The sequence below is a fragment of the Drosophila willistoni genome (assembly GCF_018902025.1).
Source record: "Drosophila willistoni isolate 14030-0811.24 chromosome 2L unlocalized genomic scaffold, UCI_dwil_1.1 Seg168, whole genome shotgun sequence".
Taxonomy (NCBI): Eukaryota; Metazoa; Arthropoda; class Insecta; order Diptera; family Drosophilidae; genus Drosophila; species Drosophila willistoni.
The window spans coordinates 8,592,104-8,611,871 of record NW_025814047.1 but is presented as its reverse complement, the minus strand read 5'-3'; the positions used below and the strand labels follow the sequence as shown (position 1 = coordinate 8,611,871).

Below are 19,768 nucleotides of genomic sequence, written 5' to 3'. Positions count from 1 at the left end.
ACAAAAAAAAAAAAAAAAAAGACGAAAAATTCAAAAAATAAGAAAAGAAGCTGAAAGAAATTGAAACAAACGAAAACAGGTTGGGAGGCAATAGAGAAAAGAACTGGGACTAAACACTAAGATTTCAAAACTCGGGGCGTAGCAATCTCTGAGTAGAAGGGGAGGTGGCGGGGAAAGCCTTCTTACATTCCGTATTGGATACAGAAACACAAAAATAAATTTCGGCACTTCGTCAATGTCAAACTTTAGAGTTGGACTTACAGTCAACTAGGCGACATCACTCGTTCCAGTCAGATCAGTCGCATCATCATTGACCAGTTTGTTAAATTAATCAGCGAAGATCGTTTAATGAATTGTCAAACATATAAACTGCTTGTAGAGCTTCGGGCTTTTAAACTCTGATTCAATACAAAGTTATGTTTTAGCTTGAAATCTTCTATGTTATTGTCTTTTATCATATCTTTGGTGTGACTTGGCTTTAGTTCTTCGTTAGTTTCTCCTACTTCATCTTCTTCAGAGTCTCGTAGTTTTCAACCTATCAAAGTCTCATCTCTTTTTCCTTTCCGACCCATAAGTATTCTAGGTATGTTAACAAGAAACTGACTCGATTTCAGTTTCAGATTCAGTGTTTTCTTTTTTCTGTTTTTCTTGCCTCCCAAGAAAATGCAGTTAAGCATCTCGAAATGATTTTTTTGGTTTAAAAAGAAAGCAGATGAAGCGCATGAGGGGTTTTTCATAAATTCTCAAAAAGAAAAAAAAAAAAAAAACTAAAGAAAAATAGAATCCAAACGACGCGAGAAGTCAAAGTCAAAGTCAAACGAAATCCAAATGCCGCTGCCGACCATAAATTTTGAATGTTGAGCCTTATTCGATAGATAGCCCTTTTGCTTTCCACGTAATTTTGTTTAGCGCCCAAGGGCTGCCGCACTTAAGAATACCCATGCCAACAAAGAGGCCAAGGTGTGTTTCATCATTAAGGGTTTGGGAATAATTCTCAAAAGAAAACTCTCTCGCCGGGATTGCAGTTTCGCTGGCACTTGCCCTTTCTATTGTAAATATTATTTGGGTTTGTTATGGCCGAAAGTTTATGGTCACCTCACCCTCTGTGGCTCCCTTGTGTTCATTGTGCCAGAGGCATTGTTAGGATTATGACATGATGTGATATTAGGTGAAGTGATTGGAGAGACCTAGACACGGACTGAAGAAGTGTGGGAAAGGGGGAACCAATTTGGAAATTTTTGAATGTTTTATTTTGATGATAGTTTTGTCTTTTTTTCTTCTCGAGTTGAGAATAGTTTTCTCTGCCTCCCCGCACCTCCTCAGCGACGTTATCCCTATCCCATCCATGGGCACAATGCATTTTGTTATGCCATATACAAAGAAATTAACTATATAAGGTTTCTATCCATTGCTGGCATTTAGTTAGCCCTGCACTGATTTTGTTTTCTGTGTCTTCTCTTTACTCTTCTTGTTCTTCTGTTTCTTTTTGTAGCTGCAGGTGCGGAAGCAATTTGTTTAGAATTTTTGCTGTAAACGCAAAAACCAGGAACAGCAACTACCACAGCATCATCACCAGTACCAGCACCAGATCCACCAACAACAACAACCACAACAACAACAACAACTACAACTTCAACTAAGCTTATTGCCGGGAGGAGTACCACGGACTCGGACTTGGACACGGACCAGACCAACATGGACATTAAATAAAAGCGAAAAGAGTAAACACACAACACGAAAAGATATTGCATGTGCAGACTTCGATATATTTGCATTTATGTATGCATGTGTGCGTGTGTATGTGTGTGTGAGAGTGTGTGTGCTTAAACACACAAATATGCAAATTATTGAGCACACAGACTAGGCCCAGCAAAAACAACAATCAAGTTCCAAGCTGGGCAAGAACCGAGACGAACATTCGATCCGCTTGAAGATGCATTATTCTCAATTTGAATTTAAGGCATATAATATCAACTCTGGCATTAATTATTGGATTTTTACAGCGTTTTCCCTTCCTACACTTGTTTCCAATCCCAATATGATATTAATATCTTTCTGTGTATTGGTATTAACAATCAGTGGAAAATACCTAAAATTAGTCTATACTCTTACCTCATGGCATAATAATTGAATATTTATAATAAGTGAAATAAATGAAATTCAATTTCAATTTATTGAATTAAGAAATAGTTTTAATATCCAGTTTAAAAAATAAGTACGTTTTTTTCGATTTTAGCCGTCATTTCAATGTTAACTAAGCTGAATACTTTTGGACTGGCTACTTTAATTAAACTCGAAACCACACTCGTAAAATTCGATAAACTAATCTTAGAGATATCCGACTACATTAGTTTTACATCCTTTCCTCTCGAAGAGTTATATAAAGTTCCAACTAACCCGAATTCCGATTGGTTTTGTATTTTTAAATGAATACAAATTGAAAGACCGAATTTCGGGTAACTCATATCTTTGGTACTTTTGGAATAATATTGACTTGTGTGCCAGGCTTTTATATACTGAGAATATGCTTTTAAGCAAATTTTTCTTTATTTATTGAACTTTTATTTAATATTTGCAACGTCTTACCAATTAAAAAGGAAGAAGGCTATTATATGTTTCTTAATGAATCGGTTGTTTTTGAATAGATTTTGAAATGTATTATTGCTTACCTTTTTCACTCACATATCGTAATTTTAAATACTTATCAAAAATATCAATGCTAGATATTATACATAGAATGATGAATAGATGATATATGTACATAGAATAGAAAAGACTGAAAATATGTTTAGAATGGTTTGAATTACTATTGATGTTCTAGCCGGAAATTTATGAAATCAATTTAAACTTGAAACTGTTGAAATGTATTTAGATTAGCAATCGCAATTACAATGTGTTTGTCAACAAACACAAAACAGTGATTCAAGTTGGGGCTATACATATAATAAATCAATCAGTCTGCTATTGAAATTGTAATATGTTAGTGAGTTTTTGTTAAAATCGTCTAACTTCATCCGATTGGAGACTCCAGTATAAAGTGCTGCCATTAGTTCTCCTAACACAAGGCCTATTACTAGAACTGTTTTTTACATTATGGTTTATTGGGGCCCTCGAGCACTTTTTTGGATGACTGGATGGAGTCGTAAAAGTTTTTACTAATAAGTTCATAAAATTTGATTGTTGTTGTTAATGATTGTTGCCACATTCGTTCAGGGATCAGCGTTTGGCGTTTGGCGTTTGCAGTTTTTATTTTCGGAATGCCGAGTGTGTAAACTGTGAATTGTAAACTGAAAAGCGAAGACGAAAAACTATAAATATTAAACAATAACCCAGTTGGTGGGCTTAAGCTATTAAAACTTCTAAATCTCGAGTTGAACTTTTATGATACCCTGCAACCATAAAATTTATGGGTATATAGAACAGTTAGAAACTGTTGTGCGGAAGTGACTGCAACCCGGCGGTAAAAGTTTTCTTTGGGTGGATATTATGGGCATTTGTTGGTCCTTTTTTGTAACCAAAAGATATATGTAAGTCGAGGGTATTATGTGGTTGTCTTTCTTCACTTGCTTATGAGTTATTTTCTTTATCTGCTTTCATCTCAATTATATTGTTTTATTATATGGTTTCAGTTCCCCGATTTGAGTGAAGCGAGAACTTCTTCATGCTGGGGCCTGACTTCAGGATGGGTCTATGCATTGTTGTTGCTGCTGCGGTTGTTGTTGCTGTTGCTGTTGCTGTTGCCGTTGCCGCTGCCGCTGCTACCGACCCGAAATGTAAAATGATATTCGAAAAAGAAGAGTTTTGTAGCAAGTTTGAAACGTGTTAAAGTCACAAGTTCCCTAACACGTCTTTAGGTTATTTGATATATTTATTAAACTAGCATAACGATTTTTTATTAAGCAGTCACACACACACTCAGGCAGAGAAAGAGATGGAGCCCCAAACTGGTTATCTTAATATTTGTGCACTGGTCAGGCGAGAGAATGGCTTTCAGTTGAGACCATGTGATGAGAAAAAGTTCTTTTTTTTGATAGTTCTTTTTCTCTGTGCCACAATTTGCATCTTGTATACCCAAGATCTTGTGCATCTATTTCATTTCGTTTTATTTACGTGAACTACTCTGGTGTCCAATAAAATATACCCAACCAAATCAGATGAGAAAAAAAGAGAGCCCAGGCCAGAGACAGACAGAGAAAGAGAGAGAGAGAGCGAGCAAGAAAGTGAAAGACACAGAGAGTGAAAGAGAAGTAAAAAGATTCTCAGCATCTTGTCGTTGAGACACGCGGACGCACTTAATGAGCAGCGATCTTAAATCTTAAAGCAGACGCACAGACAGCCGCCGTGGCAAGGCCTGGGCCTGGGCCTGTGTCTCGGACAGCGATGGAGTTGGAGTTGGAGATGGAGATGTTGGAGACGTTCCCCAGACTCTGCATGTAGGCGAGCTCTCTGCCCATGTGAGCCTCTGTCTCGCCTCGATCATAGTGTGCCTTTGTGTGTGTGTGTGTTGTGAGGAAAGTATCTTGAACTGCGCATTGCCTCATTCCGGCATGAGCTTCATCTTTCTTCTTCTTCTGGCTTCATCGCTATGCTTGGCTTTGCGTTAGGGGGAAAGAGAGAACGAGAAAAAAGAGGGAGGGCAAGACTGCAAAATGCTTATGATGATATTATGAAAAGGCAAGCTCCCAACTCCCAACTCCCATCTTCAATTGCAGCTCGAACTCGCGTTTTGTGGCAAGTTATATGTGCGGCAAGTTGACAAATGCAGCACACATACAACTGCTGGAGTTGGTGCTGCTCCAACATCATCTCATCTATCACTGGTATCTTCTCCCCCTCCCCACGCACACATTGGCCCAACTGGAAGAAGAAGAGAAACGATCAATGACAATTTATTGTCATGACTAGGTAAGTTCTCACAGATGCATCGATTGTTGAATTTTTGTTTATTGTTTGAAATTTATATTATTATTAACATTATATAAAAATGTATATTTTTCATTTTGTTTACTTAGTGGAATGGCCTATTAATTATACACAATAAAAAAACCAAAAGCATCTCTACTTAAAACTAAATTAGTTTTCACTATGAAAAAAGAGGCTTAGACAAATATCACAAAATGGGTTAACACTAGAGACTTATGGCCTAAATACATTGTTTCTATCCATAATACGATTCAGCTGCTTCGTCTAATTTCTGTTCTGCTGGGCTTTGTCGCGATTCACCTGCTAATACTTGGCAATTGAGGAGCCTACTCCCATCTATGTATGTATCTATCGTATGACTTACTCCCGCTTCTCATCATTTGGCAAAAAAAACTATCGATTACTCTGGATACAGAACGATAACCCAACGCGATGTACATACATATGTATGTATAGCTTATCAGTCTAGGTCTAGGTTGTGATCCCAATCACCCCCTTCCAACCACCCAACCACCCAACCCCCTGCTTATCGCTGGACAACCCTTCATTAGCTGCTGCCCTTGCTGTTGTTGCTTGTTCTGCTGCTGCTGCTGCTGCTATCCCGACATTTCTGCACTTGCCCCAGCACGCGATCGATACGCTCCACCAGTATCTTGATTGATTTATCCGGCAGCGAGGGCAGCACGTCACGCACTTGGCCGCTGGTTGTCGACTCGAACATTTGGCGGAGTTGGCGACCCGCGCCCTCCGCACGCAATCGCCGCAGCGCCTCAATGGTGGGTCGCCGAAAGAGACAGAGATTGTCCAGCAGTAGACTGTGATAGGCCTCGTACTTCTTGAGCAGCCGATAGCCATGGAGCAAACCGCTCTCGTTGTCCAAGAAGACAAGCAGCTGCGAGTGCGTCTGCCGGGCCAGATTGTGGGCCGGGGCGGCCATGATGTCGGCATTCCATTGAAAGTTGTACAAGTTATTAACGACACGATCGAGGTTCGCGATCAGGTAATCGAAGACGATTAAATCGGACCATTGTGCCAATTCAATTAGTCGCTGCAACAGCAGAGCCGATTCCGATTCTGATTCTGACTTTGACTCTGACTGCGTCTCCTCAAGCATGCTTGATTGATGATTGGCCGTTTGGCCCTCCCGCTGCATATTCCGCGTCAGATTCCAGACATCATACCTGTTGAGATGCCTCTCCAAAGGCTGAAAGGGTTGCGGTATGCCGGCTGGCTCAAGATCGGCAAGCCAACGAGTTAGCACCACGGGTCGGCGTTCCTTCCACTGGGCCTGAGTAATATCGCCCAAGGCCGACGACCAGCCGTTTGTAGTCGTGTCAATGACTGTCGCCGCACTCGGTGCCAGATTGCTAATGTTGAGTAGCTGGCCCAAATAATAGCTAAATATTTCGCCTTGAATCTGGTCTGTATTCTGGCGATAGCGAGCACACGCCCGAGTGCCATCCGCGAATACGACCAGACGGTTCTGCATGCGTCCACATCCGTGCTCGAGTCGCACCACTTGGCCCTGATTGGCCACGTATTTTTCCCAGCTCTGCTGATCCTGTGAGGCGAAACCCTTGGGCAACGCGCGTTCCACTTGCTCACCCCAATATATATCCGATTCGATGAGACCCTCTACTTGGGATTGGGCATCATTCAGTGCTTCATTGATTGAGGGCTTCTTCACGGTCTCCGTTGACATGGATTTGCTTAGGCGACGTTCTGGGCCTTTGCGATACAGTCCATTGGAGGTGCGTTGAACATGGAACTCCTTGATACTGCCGTCGTTTGTGTCCAGCTTCTTGACAATCATCGAATCAGGCGCATTCCTGTCCTGCTCCAAATGGAAGGCATTGCGAAATACCTGCTCGGCACTTAGCTCCACATTCGAGTCCTTGATAAAGGCCACACTGTATGGGGGCAGTTCATAGATGCTGGGAAAGTTTGACGGTGGATGCTCGCGTTCCGCATCCAAACTTAGGTTAAGCTTTGAGACAATGGGCGAAGATACATCACTGCCGCTGCTGCTGCTGCCAAAATAGTCGGGCAGTCCAAACATGGGAACCACCACACCCAAGGCCATGCCAAAGACAAAGGCGGCCAATATGCTGAGCAGGCAAGCTCGACGCTGGAAGGCTCGACGATGTCGCAGCTTCAATAGCGTCATGTGTGTGGCTTCAATGGGACTAACTGGCGGGAATGGAAATGTCTGCTGTTGCTCAATCCGGGATTTTGGGGGAGTTATGACACTGCAGGTGAGTTGCTGCGTCGATTGACTTAAACGTTCATTCAATTGGCCAACTCCAATGGCTAAATGCTGATGCTGATATGGCTGATCTAGATCTAGATGATGGGGCAGTGACTCTGGCTGATGTTGTCCGGCTTCCAAATGCTTAATGTCGTACATTTTTGCCAATGATGGTCAGAACCAAACTCGCTCAAAGTTCAAGCTGGGCATAAAGAAGCCGGAAAGCGACCGACGACCGACAACCGACAATCGACGTCCGACGGGATGGGTTTCGTTCTTGTCGACAAAAGTCGTGAAATTAATTTCTGTCTTTGTTTAATAAATATTACAGCGTTCTTGTAGTTGTTGCTGCGGGTCGACCTGCCGTCCTCGACCGGTTCGCGTTTGGCGTTTCGGTTTATTACGATTTTTCTTCGATTTCCACAATTGAAATTGAAACAAAAAACGTGTTCAAGACGCGCGCGCCTGCTTCCAACTCCCAATTCCTTTGGCTGCTGTTGCTGTTGCTGCTCCTGCCCGGCGATTGTCTGTTCCGTTCGATCGCCTTGTCTTTTCGTTTATTTATTTTTACTGTGTTTTAGTTGGTGTTGTTGTTGTTGTTGTTGTTGGTTTTCTTTCTTTCTTTTTTTTTTTGGGGGGGATTTGGGAGTTTATCGATCTATTTTCTGCACGATCACTTGTTGTAATTTTTTATTATACATCTTTGTTGCTGATGTTGTTGTTGCTTGACTTTTGTGTGGTATGTAAGTTGTAAATATGCCTTTTGGGTTAATATTTTTACAATTTCTTTCTATACCCCGCCCCCGATCACTGGCTTAGAGTTTGCTGCCCTTTTCTTTTTGTTGCTTGTTGTTGTTGTTTTCAGTTGGTTTCATGTAATTTTCAATTTTTCCAATTGGCGATTTTGGCGTACCGATAACAACAATTTCGTGGCTTTGAGCTATAGCTATTTACCACACACTAACACACACACAATTTCACTTCACACCGACACACACATACACATGGCTGAAGCTTGATGCTTGATAATTGCCCCAGAAGCAACGCGCGGCGACAAGTCCAAGACCAAGTCCAAGCGCAAGAGCAAGCAAAAGGCCAACTCCAACTCCAACTCCAAGTCCGAACACAAAAAGGGTCTCTCTCCCTCTAGGCACAGACACTGGGCACTGGCCTAAAAGGTTCTGGCTGAGTTTCGCTTTTAGGTTTATCAATTTAATTTCTTGTCTCGCACCTTTTGGCTGATTTTATTTTGGGCTTTTTGTTCGCCCCACGTTGCTGTTGCTGTTGCTGTTGCTGCTGATGTTGCTGTTGTTCTTGATGTTGCTGTTGCTGTTGCCGTTGTCTTTGGAGTTCGAGCTCGGTGTACGGTTTCTTTGGGTCGTCACTTGCGCGAACCGAACGATGTGAGGAATTTTTATGCTTTTTTATTTTTTAATTTTTACTTTTTTTTTCTTGTTGCAATTCTCTTGTCTTGTGTTTTGCCGTCTGCATTTTGCTTAGGCAGTGACTGTTGGTTGTTGGTTGTTGTTGCTGTTGTTATTATGGCTGCTGTTGTTGGGTTTATTTTTAGATATGTCCACAAACAATTCAATGAATTTTTTCTGTTACCGAACGTTTTATTTTCTAATGAGAGGCAAATGTTGGCAACGAGCGCGCATGCGTACCGCTTGGTTCAAATGGTTAAGACAGACTGTCGTCTGGCCAACTCATGTTGGTCTTAGTTAAAGACCCAGAGGCAGACAAAAACCAGACTCAGGCCCAGACTGCTAGCTCTCTCTCTCTCTCCGTCTCTCTCTCAAATTGAATGCCGGTTTCTGAGTGAAACTAAATGAGTGACTTTTTGAGTCGGCGAGATGGAGTTTTATTACGATAAATTCAATTTTTTAAATTAAACAATTGTTGTCGCCGATCCAGTGCAATCCTTGTTGTAATCACAGAAACCTCCGGTGACCCAAACCGTCATGGTCAATATATTATTGGCATAGAATTTGCCACTATAGGTAAAGTTATACTCTGGTACATAATTGGGCATCAAATTGGCATCAAACTGCATTCGTCTCAAGGTATATGTGGAATTCTGAATCAATTCAAAATTGGTTCTAAAAGGTACTACATATGAAATGTAAAAATTGCAGTACTTACTTTATGGAATGGACATTTATCGGGAAAATTTTCGCCCGCCTTTTTGATGCCCTTATAGAAAAAGGTCATCATACTTATCCTGCCCTCGTCAGTACCCCGTCGCAACAAATGGCATATGTCCAACTTCAAACGGACAGGCATTGGGGCACTCCGTTTAAGCATATAGAGTAATAGCTCCGATTCGCCCACCACATTGGTGATTGTCTCATTATTCGTGGTCATGTGCATGGTCAAGACATCGTTACCCCCTCGCAGGCACTCGACCTTGGCAAACTTCGTACTCTTCAGCGAGCAATGAATTTTTGTGAAAATTATTTGCTAAAAAAACGAACTTCATTCAAGAAGATGCAATTCAATTATTGTAATTCACATCAAACCTTTTTGCCGTGCCCAATTTCGAGATGCAACCAAATAATGATACAGAGAATTAAATTATATTTGAATAACATTTTCTCTCCACCAACGCGTGTGCGTAAGTGAACCCCGCAAAATTTAAAAAAAAATTCAATTGAATATGAAATTGTCTATAATCTTTGGATAAGCTCAACCGAAACAATCAGTTATATAATAATTATTGATCAACCGCAAAAATATAATAGGAAAATACAATGTCAACAAAGGTTGACATGATGGTATAATAATATTTTTATATCCCAATGGGCACACGTTCTAATGTTTAATCCGTATTGCCCTTCTTGAACTTTACTTGAACAGAACCAAGAAGTCAAACAAAAAAAACCCATCACAATTTGTCTAAGGAAATAAATACTTTGGTCATATCAGTTGTAGGTTACTCAGAAAAGAAATTCCTAAACCTAAACCTCATTGGAAATTGGCGATTCTAATTGTTTTCAAATGGAATCAACGATAAATTTCTAATATTTAGCATAACCTATTATATAGATACATATTTCCCAGGAATGCTAGGTCAAAACTATAATTCACAGTAAGTCAAAGTTTTACTTAAGAGCAGTTTTTTAAGAGAAATGAAAAGACTCACTCAAAGAGGCAAATCTCCAAAGACTGATGGAGATTGAGCGCGAGTGAGAGAGTCGTGAGAGGGTCTGAGACAAAGAGATTATTATTTCCACTTCAATGCTGGGATACTATTAACCGAGGGAGAAGTAGAAGAAGAAGAATGTGAAACTAGTATCCCCAGCGCTCAATTGAGTATCCATCCAGAGGCGCAGAGAGGAGAGTAAAACCAACCTGGAAAAAATATGATCAAGGAATGTAGACATAACTTGACAGCATGTTTAGAGAATTTTTACTCGAGGACAGAGGCAGAAGTAGAAGCAGAAGCAGAAGCAGAAGAGGCTCGAATGTGCGTTGTAAACGGAATGAGAGTCACAAACGAAGTTTGGATTGTCGAGTCCGAAGGTAGAAACAGACAGAGCATAACTGGGGACGATGATGGCGACAAAGGCGACGGCAAAACGACCATAACCACACGAAAAACCAAAACTAAAAAAAAATAACACACACAAAAAGCACTAAAGGCCGCTGCATTCCTTTAAGCCCAGGCAAATCTGAGAACGTAAGAGGGGGACAGAGACACAGACAGAGAGAGAGAGAGAGAGAGAGAGAGAATGAGAGTGACGGACAGAGGGGGGAAATGTGAAGTTCACGATTTTTGGTTTCAGTTTTTTCTTTCCTTATGTTTTATTATATTTCTTTTCTTGTTTTTTTTTTTTGTCTATGGAGCGGCACTCAGATTAATAAAGTGAAAATGTTAGACAATGTCTAATTGAATTTTGCAATATATATTTCTAATATCAATAAATATAATGAAATATGTTAAGCAAATGAAATGAAATGAATTGGAGTCACGGCATCAATTCAAGCGATTCAATGGCCAAATGATTGGTGATTGCTCTTCAAAATGTTTGGGTTTCCATTTTGATTTGATTTCTATTTAGGGCCAGTCTGTCTTCTGTCTTTTTTTGGTAAATTTTTTTTTTTTGTTTTTGCCATATGCCCCGCAGTAAAGTGTCTGTTGAAATCGTCAGTTTAAGTCAAATTAATTAACATTAATTTTTGTAGCTCGTTTCGAGGCATAAAATCAACCGGGTGGCTTTGCCATGTTTTTGGTTTTGGTTTTGGTTTCGAATGTGTGTGTAAAATTAATGTCTACTTTTTGATGATAAATTGAAGTCTGTTGGAACTTTAAAGTTGTTTTTTTTTTCTTTTGGTTTTTCATCTTCTTTTTATAGACAAGCTCAGGCGATGTTGTTGTTGTCTGTTGTTGATGCCAATATATGGTGGGAAAGAAACCTGCTGGTGTTATACTTCAGCCAGCGCCAGCCCCAAAGGTTAATCGAATTAAACAAATATGTGCCAAGAAAGTCGAAAACTGTTTCTTTATTTTTTGACAAATGATGATTCCAAGTGTGTGTGTGTGTGTGTGCTGCTGCTCATAACTGTGATTGGTTTGCTGATTGCTTGTTAAAAACGACAACAAAAAGTATATACATACATACATACAAATAAAAAAGGCAAAGTTCGTTGCCAAAGTCTTTTGTTTTGTGGGAAAGATAAAACAAGATACTTTCCGCTGAAGGCGACCATGGCGGCTCTCGTTTTAATTATATTGCCAAAAAGAGTGCCCAGTGCGGCTAGTGCAAGCCAGCCAGTATAAATTTCAGACAACAACACGAAGGCACCAAAAATAAAAGCATTTTGCGAAGTTTGTTAAGCGCAAATTCTTGAAATGTTTGCAGTGCGCAACAATTTGGAACATTTTGTTCAACACAAGAGGAGGGCAAACAACGTGAAAAAATGAAAAAACGAAACGAATATACACGAGTATATGTACATGGCAAATGTACAAATGTATGTATGTGAGGGGCAGACACGGTCACCGGCGCGGCGTGGTCAACGAAAGTGAACGGCGAAGGACACAGATCGCTCTGGCCCCTTCTTCACATCCATCTCCTCCTCCTTCTACTGGGCATGGTCAATTTGGACAGTGTTCAAGTGAAAGAGCCTTTGTTTGCATTGCTAGATTCCAGACCACTCATGCTAGACGCTGGCGTCGTTGATGACGTCCGATCTAGCGACCTGAAGAGGGCAGGAACTCCGCTAAACTACTTTGCCTTCGCCTGCGCCTTCGGTTTGGATCTGACTGCAGTGTCAGTACGAGTATATATCGTCATGAGACGTCAACTCACATCCTAGCCCAAGCACAAGCACCACCGACACTTGAGCCTCAACACCAATGCCAGGGCACTTGCTGCGCCGGCTGCCGGCGCGCCTTCAACATCATGGATTCCCATCCAAGTGATCCTCATCCTCAAAAGTAAGCCCAAATCTACAAACAGTGGTCACTGCAAATGCTAGAAACTAAGCTTAATAATATCGTTTTTATCAGCTTGGAAAATTCACTTTTTCGACCACTGTGCAGCAACAAGATGAAGAACAACAACAACAAATGAAAGAACAACTGAGACACGACTGTGGTATTGTGGCATATAGGTGCCAGGTCTGACCTGAGTTAAACAAATTCATTAAAAACTCGTCACTTTGCGCACATCACGCTGACTTGGCACAACTTGGTTGCTGGCATCCTCGACCACCTCCTTGTCATCCTCATCCTCAACCTGATCCTCATTTTCATTCGCATCCTCATCCCCATCCTCGTTGTCTTTGCTGTTTCGAGCATTCGAGCACTTGCCCAACGCTGTTCCTTAAGGCTCGGGGCCAATGAAGTGGCATAGGTCTACAGTCTTAAGCCGATAGCAGGATACATTTTGAGTATACTAAATATAGGTACCTACTACATAAAAAGTATATACAAATATATATATTTGGTTGTATACCCTTCACATGTTGTGTGCGTGTGTGTTTAGTTCCTACAAGAGTCTTTCGGTACACACATATTTGTATTCTATTTTGAAAGCACTTCAATCAACTTGATCTGCAGCTAGGTAAGGCACTGCTGTTGCAATTCTCGTTGCTTGGCATTTCTCTTGAGAAAGCTCCGAACTGCGATAAGCAACGGCACCATTACCACAACCACCAACTACCAATCGTCGCCACGATGAATGCTTCATTGACACTGGCAAAGCGGAGTGGAGCGGAGCGGGGAGTGCGGAGGTCTTCTAACGGCGGCTGCTCATAACTGTGTGAGTGGATGTAAGTGCGTGTGCGTTAGATAGGTTTCCAGGAAGTACCCATACAGCATTGTCGTCTACTGATGCCGCCAGTTGATGTCGTTATGGCAACACACAAATTCCCAAAGACTTTCAGCAGTTCGACCAGCAGCAGCAGCAGCAGCAGCAGCGGAGGGTCATCAGGATGACTCATGGCGGTGTTGTGGGTGTGGTCAATCCAAGCGACTTGAAGCCTGGGCCACTCTTCTCCACTTTCGTTTTCATTTGGGCGTTATAAATATACTTATATGAATACATATATTGACAAAAGCAAAAACTGCAAAAGGGTACAACGACTTTTCACTACCCTGTAGGCCCGTTATACAAAAAGGTAACAATTGAGCAGGATGTGGTTTGAATTCTTTCTTGGCAGAACTTAGCCATGTGAGATCTACGTGCTTTATACTTTCAACAACAATTGAATATCGATCCTGATCGAGAATATATGTATACTCTTTTATTGCTTTGTTAGAGGGTATGCAAACAGATCGCTTGCCACTGCTTTTTACCATTTTATGGCCAAAAAAGGAAAGGAAACCTACACGGGATCCGCATGACCGACGACAAGGAAGAAAAAAAGGGAAAAGAAAAACGAAAAAAAGGATGAAAAAATAACAAAACGATGGCAGGGCCTTCGCCGCCGCCATCCAAACGCGTCTGTAATTTTAAGACGAAGCCCCAAGTATGACGATGATGACAAACAAGGATACCAAACTCAGAATACCACTGAATTCTTTCGGATAATTAAAAGCACTTAAGTCGGAATTTTCTGGAGCACGTTGCTTGCTTTTTTACCTTGTGCTTTTTTCTTTCTGTTTGGTTGGCCTATGTTTTTGCTTTACCGCGTTGTCATACATACACTTACATATCTATATATATATTTGTATACATATGTACATATGCATATATATTATCAGCGACAAATCCAACCCCAATAAGAGACAAGTACATAAGTATAGGCAAAGAATAAACAAATGAATGAACATAAATAAGAGACTGGGAAATATTAATGGAGATATGTAGTAGATGTTTTCGTGTTTCGAACGTACTATACATATTTTTATTTACACTTTATATGTAGGGGAATACATCCCTTAAGTCCAGAATAACACTTTCAGTCCTTAAAAACACATTGAATAAATATCAAAAGATCGTTGGAGAAAAGGTCTTGTGTTTTTTTCAAATTCGTGTTCTCCAATGCTTTATACGTACTTCTTTGTTGCTAATTATAACACACTTCTGTTTATACTTAAATGTGTTTCCATATATATTTAATTATTTCAAAATAATGATTAGTATTAGTATAGGATATAGTTTTACAAGCACTAGTAACTAAGACATTCGGCTTAGTCGAAAACTATATCCATACACTAGTCTGGGATTCGATTGACTGGGGCAAGGATGGCTAAATTGAAATTATAGTTTTGTTAGTTTGATATATAATGTTCTGACTAATTTTCAGTGTTTCTTAGATTCAATTCTTAGCTTAGTGTTCATTGGGAATGACATTTTCGAAGCAGATGTGTCGATTTTCTAATTGCAAAAAGGTTTAGAAATTTCAGACTTCTAGTCAGTGCTGCCAACATTTCGTTGCATCAAAACGCTAAATCAGCCTTTGAAAAAAGCTAGAAATAGCTAGAAATATTTCTTCGTAGCCAAAAAAAAAAGACAATATTTGTTTATTTTTGGTTTATTTCAATATTTTGGATGTATTCATCAATGACTTTATCTTCATCATCTTGGTTTATGTAGGTTTCATTGGTCCCTATCTTTCTCTAACATGATGCTGGTAATTTGTAAATGTGGCAGCATTTTTCTTGTAATTAACAATTTTGTAAAATATTAGCTTTACAAAAGCTTTTCCTTATATGTAAAATGACGTTCAAAGTTGTATTAGCCGTACCTAATTCTTTGCTTCGTTTTGACAATATTCATTTGACTAATGTCAGTATTTGCAATAACATTTGCGCGCATCAGCTGCATTTAAAGTCAGCCAATCTTTAAATGCAGGGTCTTTACCACGCGGTTTTTGATTGTAAATTTTACGAAGTTACTAAATGTTTCAAAATATAAAGTAAAGCTAGTTTTTCTTGAAAAACAGCTATAATTTCCGCTAGCCGCTATTTCACAATTTATCCCGCATTTCCTTGTTGCAACCCACTAGATCTAGTGGGAAAATAGCTAAATTGGCAGCACTGCTTCTAGTGCAAATAAGTCACATTGATTAAAAGTTAATTACTTAAGTATACAAACTATATGAATTTTACTATATTTCGGCTATACCTCAAAGTTAATGCAATCGTTTATGGTTAATTTGGACTTTATAATAAAAGAGATTATCGTTATAACTGATGCAAATGAATGTAGAATGAATGAAAACAAATGAGATTTATTTATCGTTTGTTATTCATGGCTAGGCCAAAGGCTTTAAAATGTTACACGTCAGACATTGACCTTGAATCCTTCCCACACTCTGAACCATATTTCAATCATTTCTCATTTCAGTTCCACTCAATTGATCCCTTCTCACCGATTCTTCACCTCTGACAAATAACATACAATACTTTTGCATGTTTTGTGAAATGCTTTTAAGCTTTTGGGGGATATTCAATATTTTTGCATTGAAGGTGAACTTGAACTTCAGCGACACCACCACCAACAACAACAACAACATCAACAACAGCAACAACAACGACGACCAGAATCAGCCTTTGATTTGTGACTATTTCGCGCAGAGACACTTCATTTATCACCTACCTTTTGCCAGTTTCGGGTTGCCTGTTTCGGTTTCGGTTCGATGCTGGCAACCGTCTTGACCTTGAAAACGTTTTTAGCCGTTCCCCAAAAAAGACAAAAAAAAAAAAAAAAACAAAAAGGAACAAAGTCGAGTCAATGCACACACGCATAGATATGTATGTATGTATGTATGCAGACAAAAATTTTTGTCGTTTTCTGCCGGCGTTTAATGTTGATTTTTATTTTTATTTTTATGGCTTTATTAATGATGCAAAGCGCGATAATGACGCACGCATACCAGAATCTCGACTCCAGACTTGCAGCTCCAACTTCCAACTTCGAATCAGACTGAAACTGAAGAGATTCTCCATTCCAAATAAGCTAAGTGCTTCCGCTCTTGCACTCCTCCCTCGCTGGTTTCTCTTTTGCCTAGTCAGTTATCTTCCTAGTAGCTTCGAATGCCAAGAATGGTGTTAAGCACGATTAATTCATTGCCAATTTTTCCCTCTAAATAAATAAATGAATTAATGGCCACCACTAAGTAAGCATGTGTGTAAGTGTGTGTGTGTGTGTGTGTGTATGAGTGGGTTTATGTGTTTGTGTTCGCAGTGAAGAAAAATCAATTAAATAAAATGCAGAAATCGCAGAGAAGAGACCAGAGCGAGCAACAGCAGCAACATGTTGCCAACTTTGCTCTGTGGCTATGCAGATGGCGAAACTTGGCACTCGGCACTTGGCTTCGATATTAAATTGTTACGCTTTGGACAATTTAAACACGCGCAGGCGCAAAAAAAAAAAAAAGAAGAAAACAAACGAAAAAGAAAAAAATGGAAAGAGTCAGGGAAAAACAAAAACAAGCTTCAGTTACGGAGTTGCAATCGCAGATCGTTTGCTCGATCAATGCGGCAGATTGGCAAACGTTTGCCTTGCTACCTGACTGCCTGCCTGCCTGCCTCTGTCTCTGCCTGTCAGGTAGTCGTCGTCGGCGTCGCGTTGTTGTAGTAGTCATGTTGCTGTTGGGGCAGCAGCAACAACGAAGAGCCTTCTCTATAAGGTCGAGGCATGTGTTGGAGCTGCCGCGCACAGTGGTAATTAACTCGTTTGCTATTGTAAATGCCTCATTGCAACACTTTTGATGCCGTTTGCAGCCACAGCCCCAGCCCCAGCATCAACTTCAGCTGACCATCTCGACGGTGGGTGGTCCAAGGCCATAGCGGTGGATAAGTGTGTGTGTGTGAGTGTGTATGTGATGGCGGTGGCGGGGGAGGTAAGGCTGTTGGTGTTGCTGCTGCTGACTGTGGCGGCAATCTGTTTGATGAGCCATAAATGATGCACAACCAAAACATTTCGCCAACTTTGGCAATTATGAATGGATAGTCGTCAAAAGAGCCTTGGAAACTGGTTTTCGATTCCAGGAATAAGCGACACTCGGCACCCACACACACACACACACAAGCAATACCACAACATTCAATCAGCATGAGAGACGGACATTTGCTGACCCAACCCAAATTAAAAATCCAATATCCAGAAAAAAAAAACAGAAAAAACACCCATCTAACAATGACAAATCTCTACAGCAGACACAAAGTCGAAGCCGGATTCCCAGACCATGATGGGGCAGCAGCTTCAAAATCTCACGACATCCACATTTCTTTTGCCTGAACACTTGGCGACCTAAAAATCTTGATTTTTTTATGCAGATAATATTTGCATTTGCTTTGGTTTGGCTTACCTGAAGCCATTTCAAAATAATGACTCAATTACTCAAAACTGCCGATTCTTGCAGTTCATAAATCAAAGGCAAACATTTGTTAAATGTTGACAAATGTAAATTGAGCCAGACTAATATTGTTTTGTGTTTACTTCAGTTGAATTTTGATTCAATTTGCCAGGACAGAGCTGTGAATTCTGCAGGTTTATGCGAAAGTGTAAGCTGTCATAAGCATTTTCACTTTCAATTAAACCCAGCTGAAGGGATTCGCCTTCTGTTGGCATTCGCCATCCTTGCTCTTCTTGAAACTTCAACAAATGTACAGACAAAACGAAAGACTTAAGCAACGAACTTTGTCGCATAAATGAGGCAAACGAAACGAAACTTATGCAAATAACACCGGTTTTGTTGTTGTTGTTGTTGTTGTTGTTGTTGTTGCTGGTGTTGTTGTCGCCATTGCTGGCGTATTTCGCAGAGTGTTGGAGGGGCTTCCCTTCTTTCTTTTTTTTTTTGGTTTTTGTTTTTATTGTTGTGTTGTGTTCTTGTTTTGTTGCCGCATTGCCCAGGATAAACAAAGACCTTAAGCAGACAGCAGGATGTGTCAGACATAATTTTCATAATTTTACGCCACAAATCTGCAAGATTTCTGCTCTGCCTGTTCTCGGTTAACCTTCACCCCCTCTCGCTGGCCCACTGACTGTGCGGTTTGAAATTTAATACTGCACCAGCAGAAAAGAAAAGGAAAGAAGAGCATGGAGTCTACGGGGGAAGATGATGGGGGATGAACTGCAATTTAGCATATGACTCGCCTTCGTCTGCGACTGCGTCTTGGTATTGGTATTGGTATTCTGGAGCTGTGACCCATCTTGAGTTCTCTTACGCTTAAGCAAAGTCTGAGGTGTGAATGTTTAACCGGATATGAGTGAAACGCATCTCTCAGGACGACGCCTTTGCCTCCGACTTGGCCCAACACCGCGACACAATTCGAGCAAAACATCAAGACAGCCAAGGAAAAGATATCAGAGTGAGACTGACAAACAAGAACGAAGCTGGCGGAGCATTTAATAAAAATGATAGAGTGACAGCTAAATAAGAGATGCAGAATCCGAGGGGTGTACTATGCCATGAAAGGAGAACACTCAGAGACACCCCCAATACTGCCCTTCGAGCAGAAATTGCACTCCAGCTGTGTTTCTCAAGGCGTAACCTGCAAATCGCTTCAATAAACCATCTTCAACATGCCAGTTTGACTTCACTTTGATATATTCAATTCGCTTACCGCTTACGATCCTCCTGCTTCAACTCCTACTCCTACTCTTACTCCTGCTTAACACTTCGATTTCATTTTGAAGCCAGTCACATGTAAACAATCGAATTACATATGCTTCTTTGGACTTAACACCAAACAGATTAGATGAACGATCAATGCCGCGACGAGAAGCTATGCGAATTCTATATTCGAATACAGAAAACACAAATAAGAAAGACTAAAGAATATGCATAGTCGACTTTGAGATACCTTGTAACCCCATTAACCTGCTGGTATCAAAATCGAAACGTAAAATTTTACATTTAACCGATTTTCATTTCATTTTTGAGAACTATAATGACAAAAATATCTAATATAAATTATTTACTATCTAAGTAGATCTCACCCTTCAGCGCATAATATTTGTTAGAGTTATTTGATCAAATCGAACTGTTTTAATACCATTCAAAAAACAAAAAGTAATCTCATTTCATAAGCAACTCCATTTCATAAAATCTACGTAATAAAGTCCACACATTCTGATCATACTTGGCCCAGTCTTTGAAATGTTGAGCCTGATTTCAAATGTATTTGTTCGATTCCTT

The 19,768-nt window shown here is 40.3% G+C and overlaps 1 protein-coding gene and 1 long non-coding RNA gene across 2 annotated transcripts; both read right to left on the bottom strand.

Annotated features, from left to right (window-relative positions):
• Nucleotides 1–5,003: 5,003 nt before the first annotated feature.
• LOC6652496 (extracellular serine/threonine protein kinase four-jointed) lies at nucleotides 5,004–7,761 on the bottom strand. The gene has a single exon (XM_023181129.2). It carries the CDS (start codon nucleotides 7,328–7,330, stop codon nucleotides 5,471–5,473), a length of 1,860 nt encoding a protein of 619 aa, XP_023036897.1. The 5' UTR covers nucleotides 7,331–7,761; the 3' UTR covers nucleotides 5,004–5,470.
• A 10,700-nt stretch (nucleotides 7,762–18,461) lies between these two features.
• LOC124459879 lies at nucleotides 18,462–19,507 on the bottom strand. The gene is made up of 3 exons (XR_006953863.1): nucleotides 19,434–19,507; nucleotides 19,194–19,366; nucleotides 18,462–19,131 (listed from the first exon to the last, which is right to left on the bottom strand). It is a non-coding gene; the product is annotated as an uncharacterized LOC124459879 (long non-coding RNA).
• Between the last annotated feature and the right edge of the window lie 261 nt (nucleotides 19,508–19,768).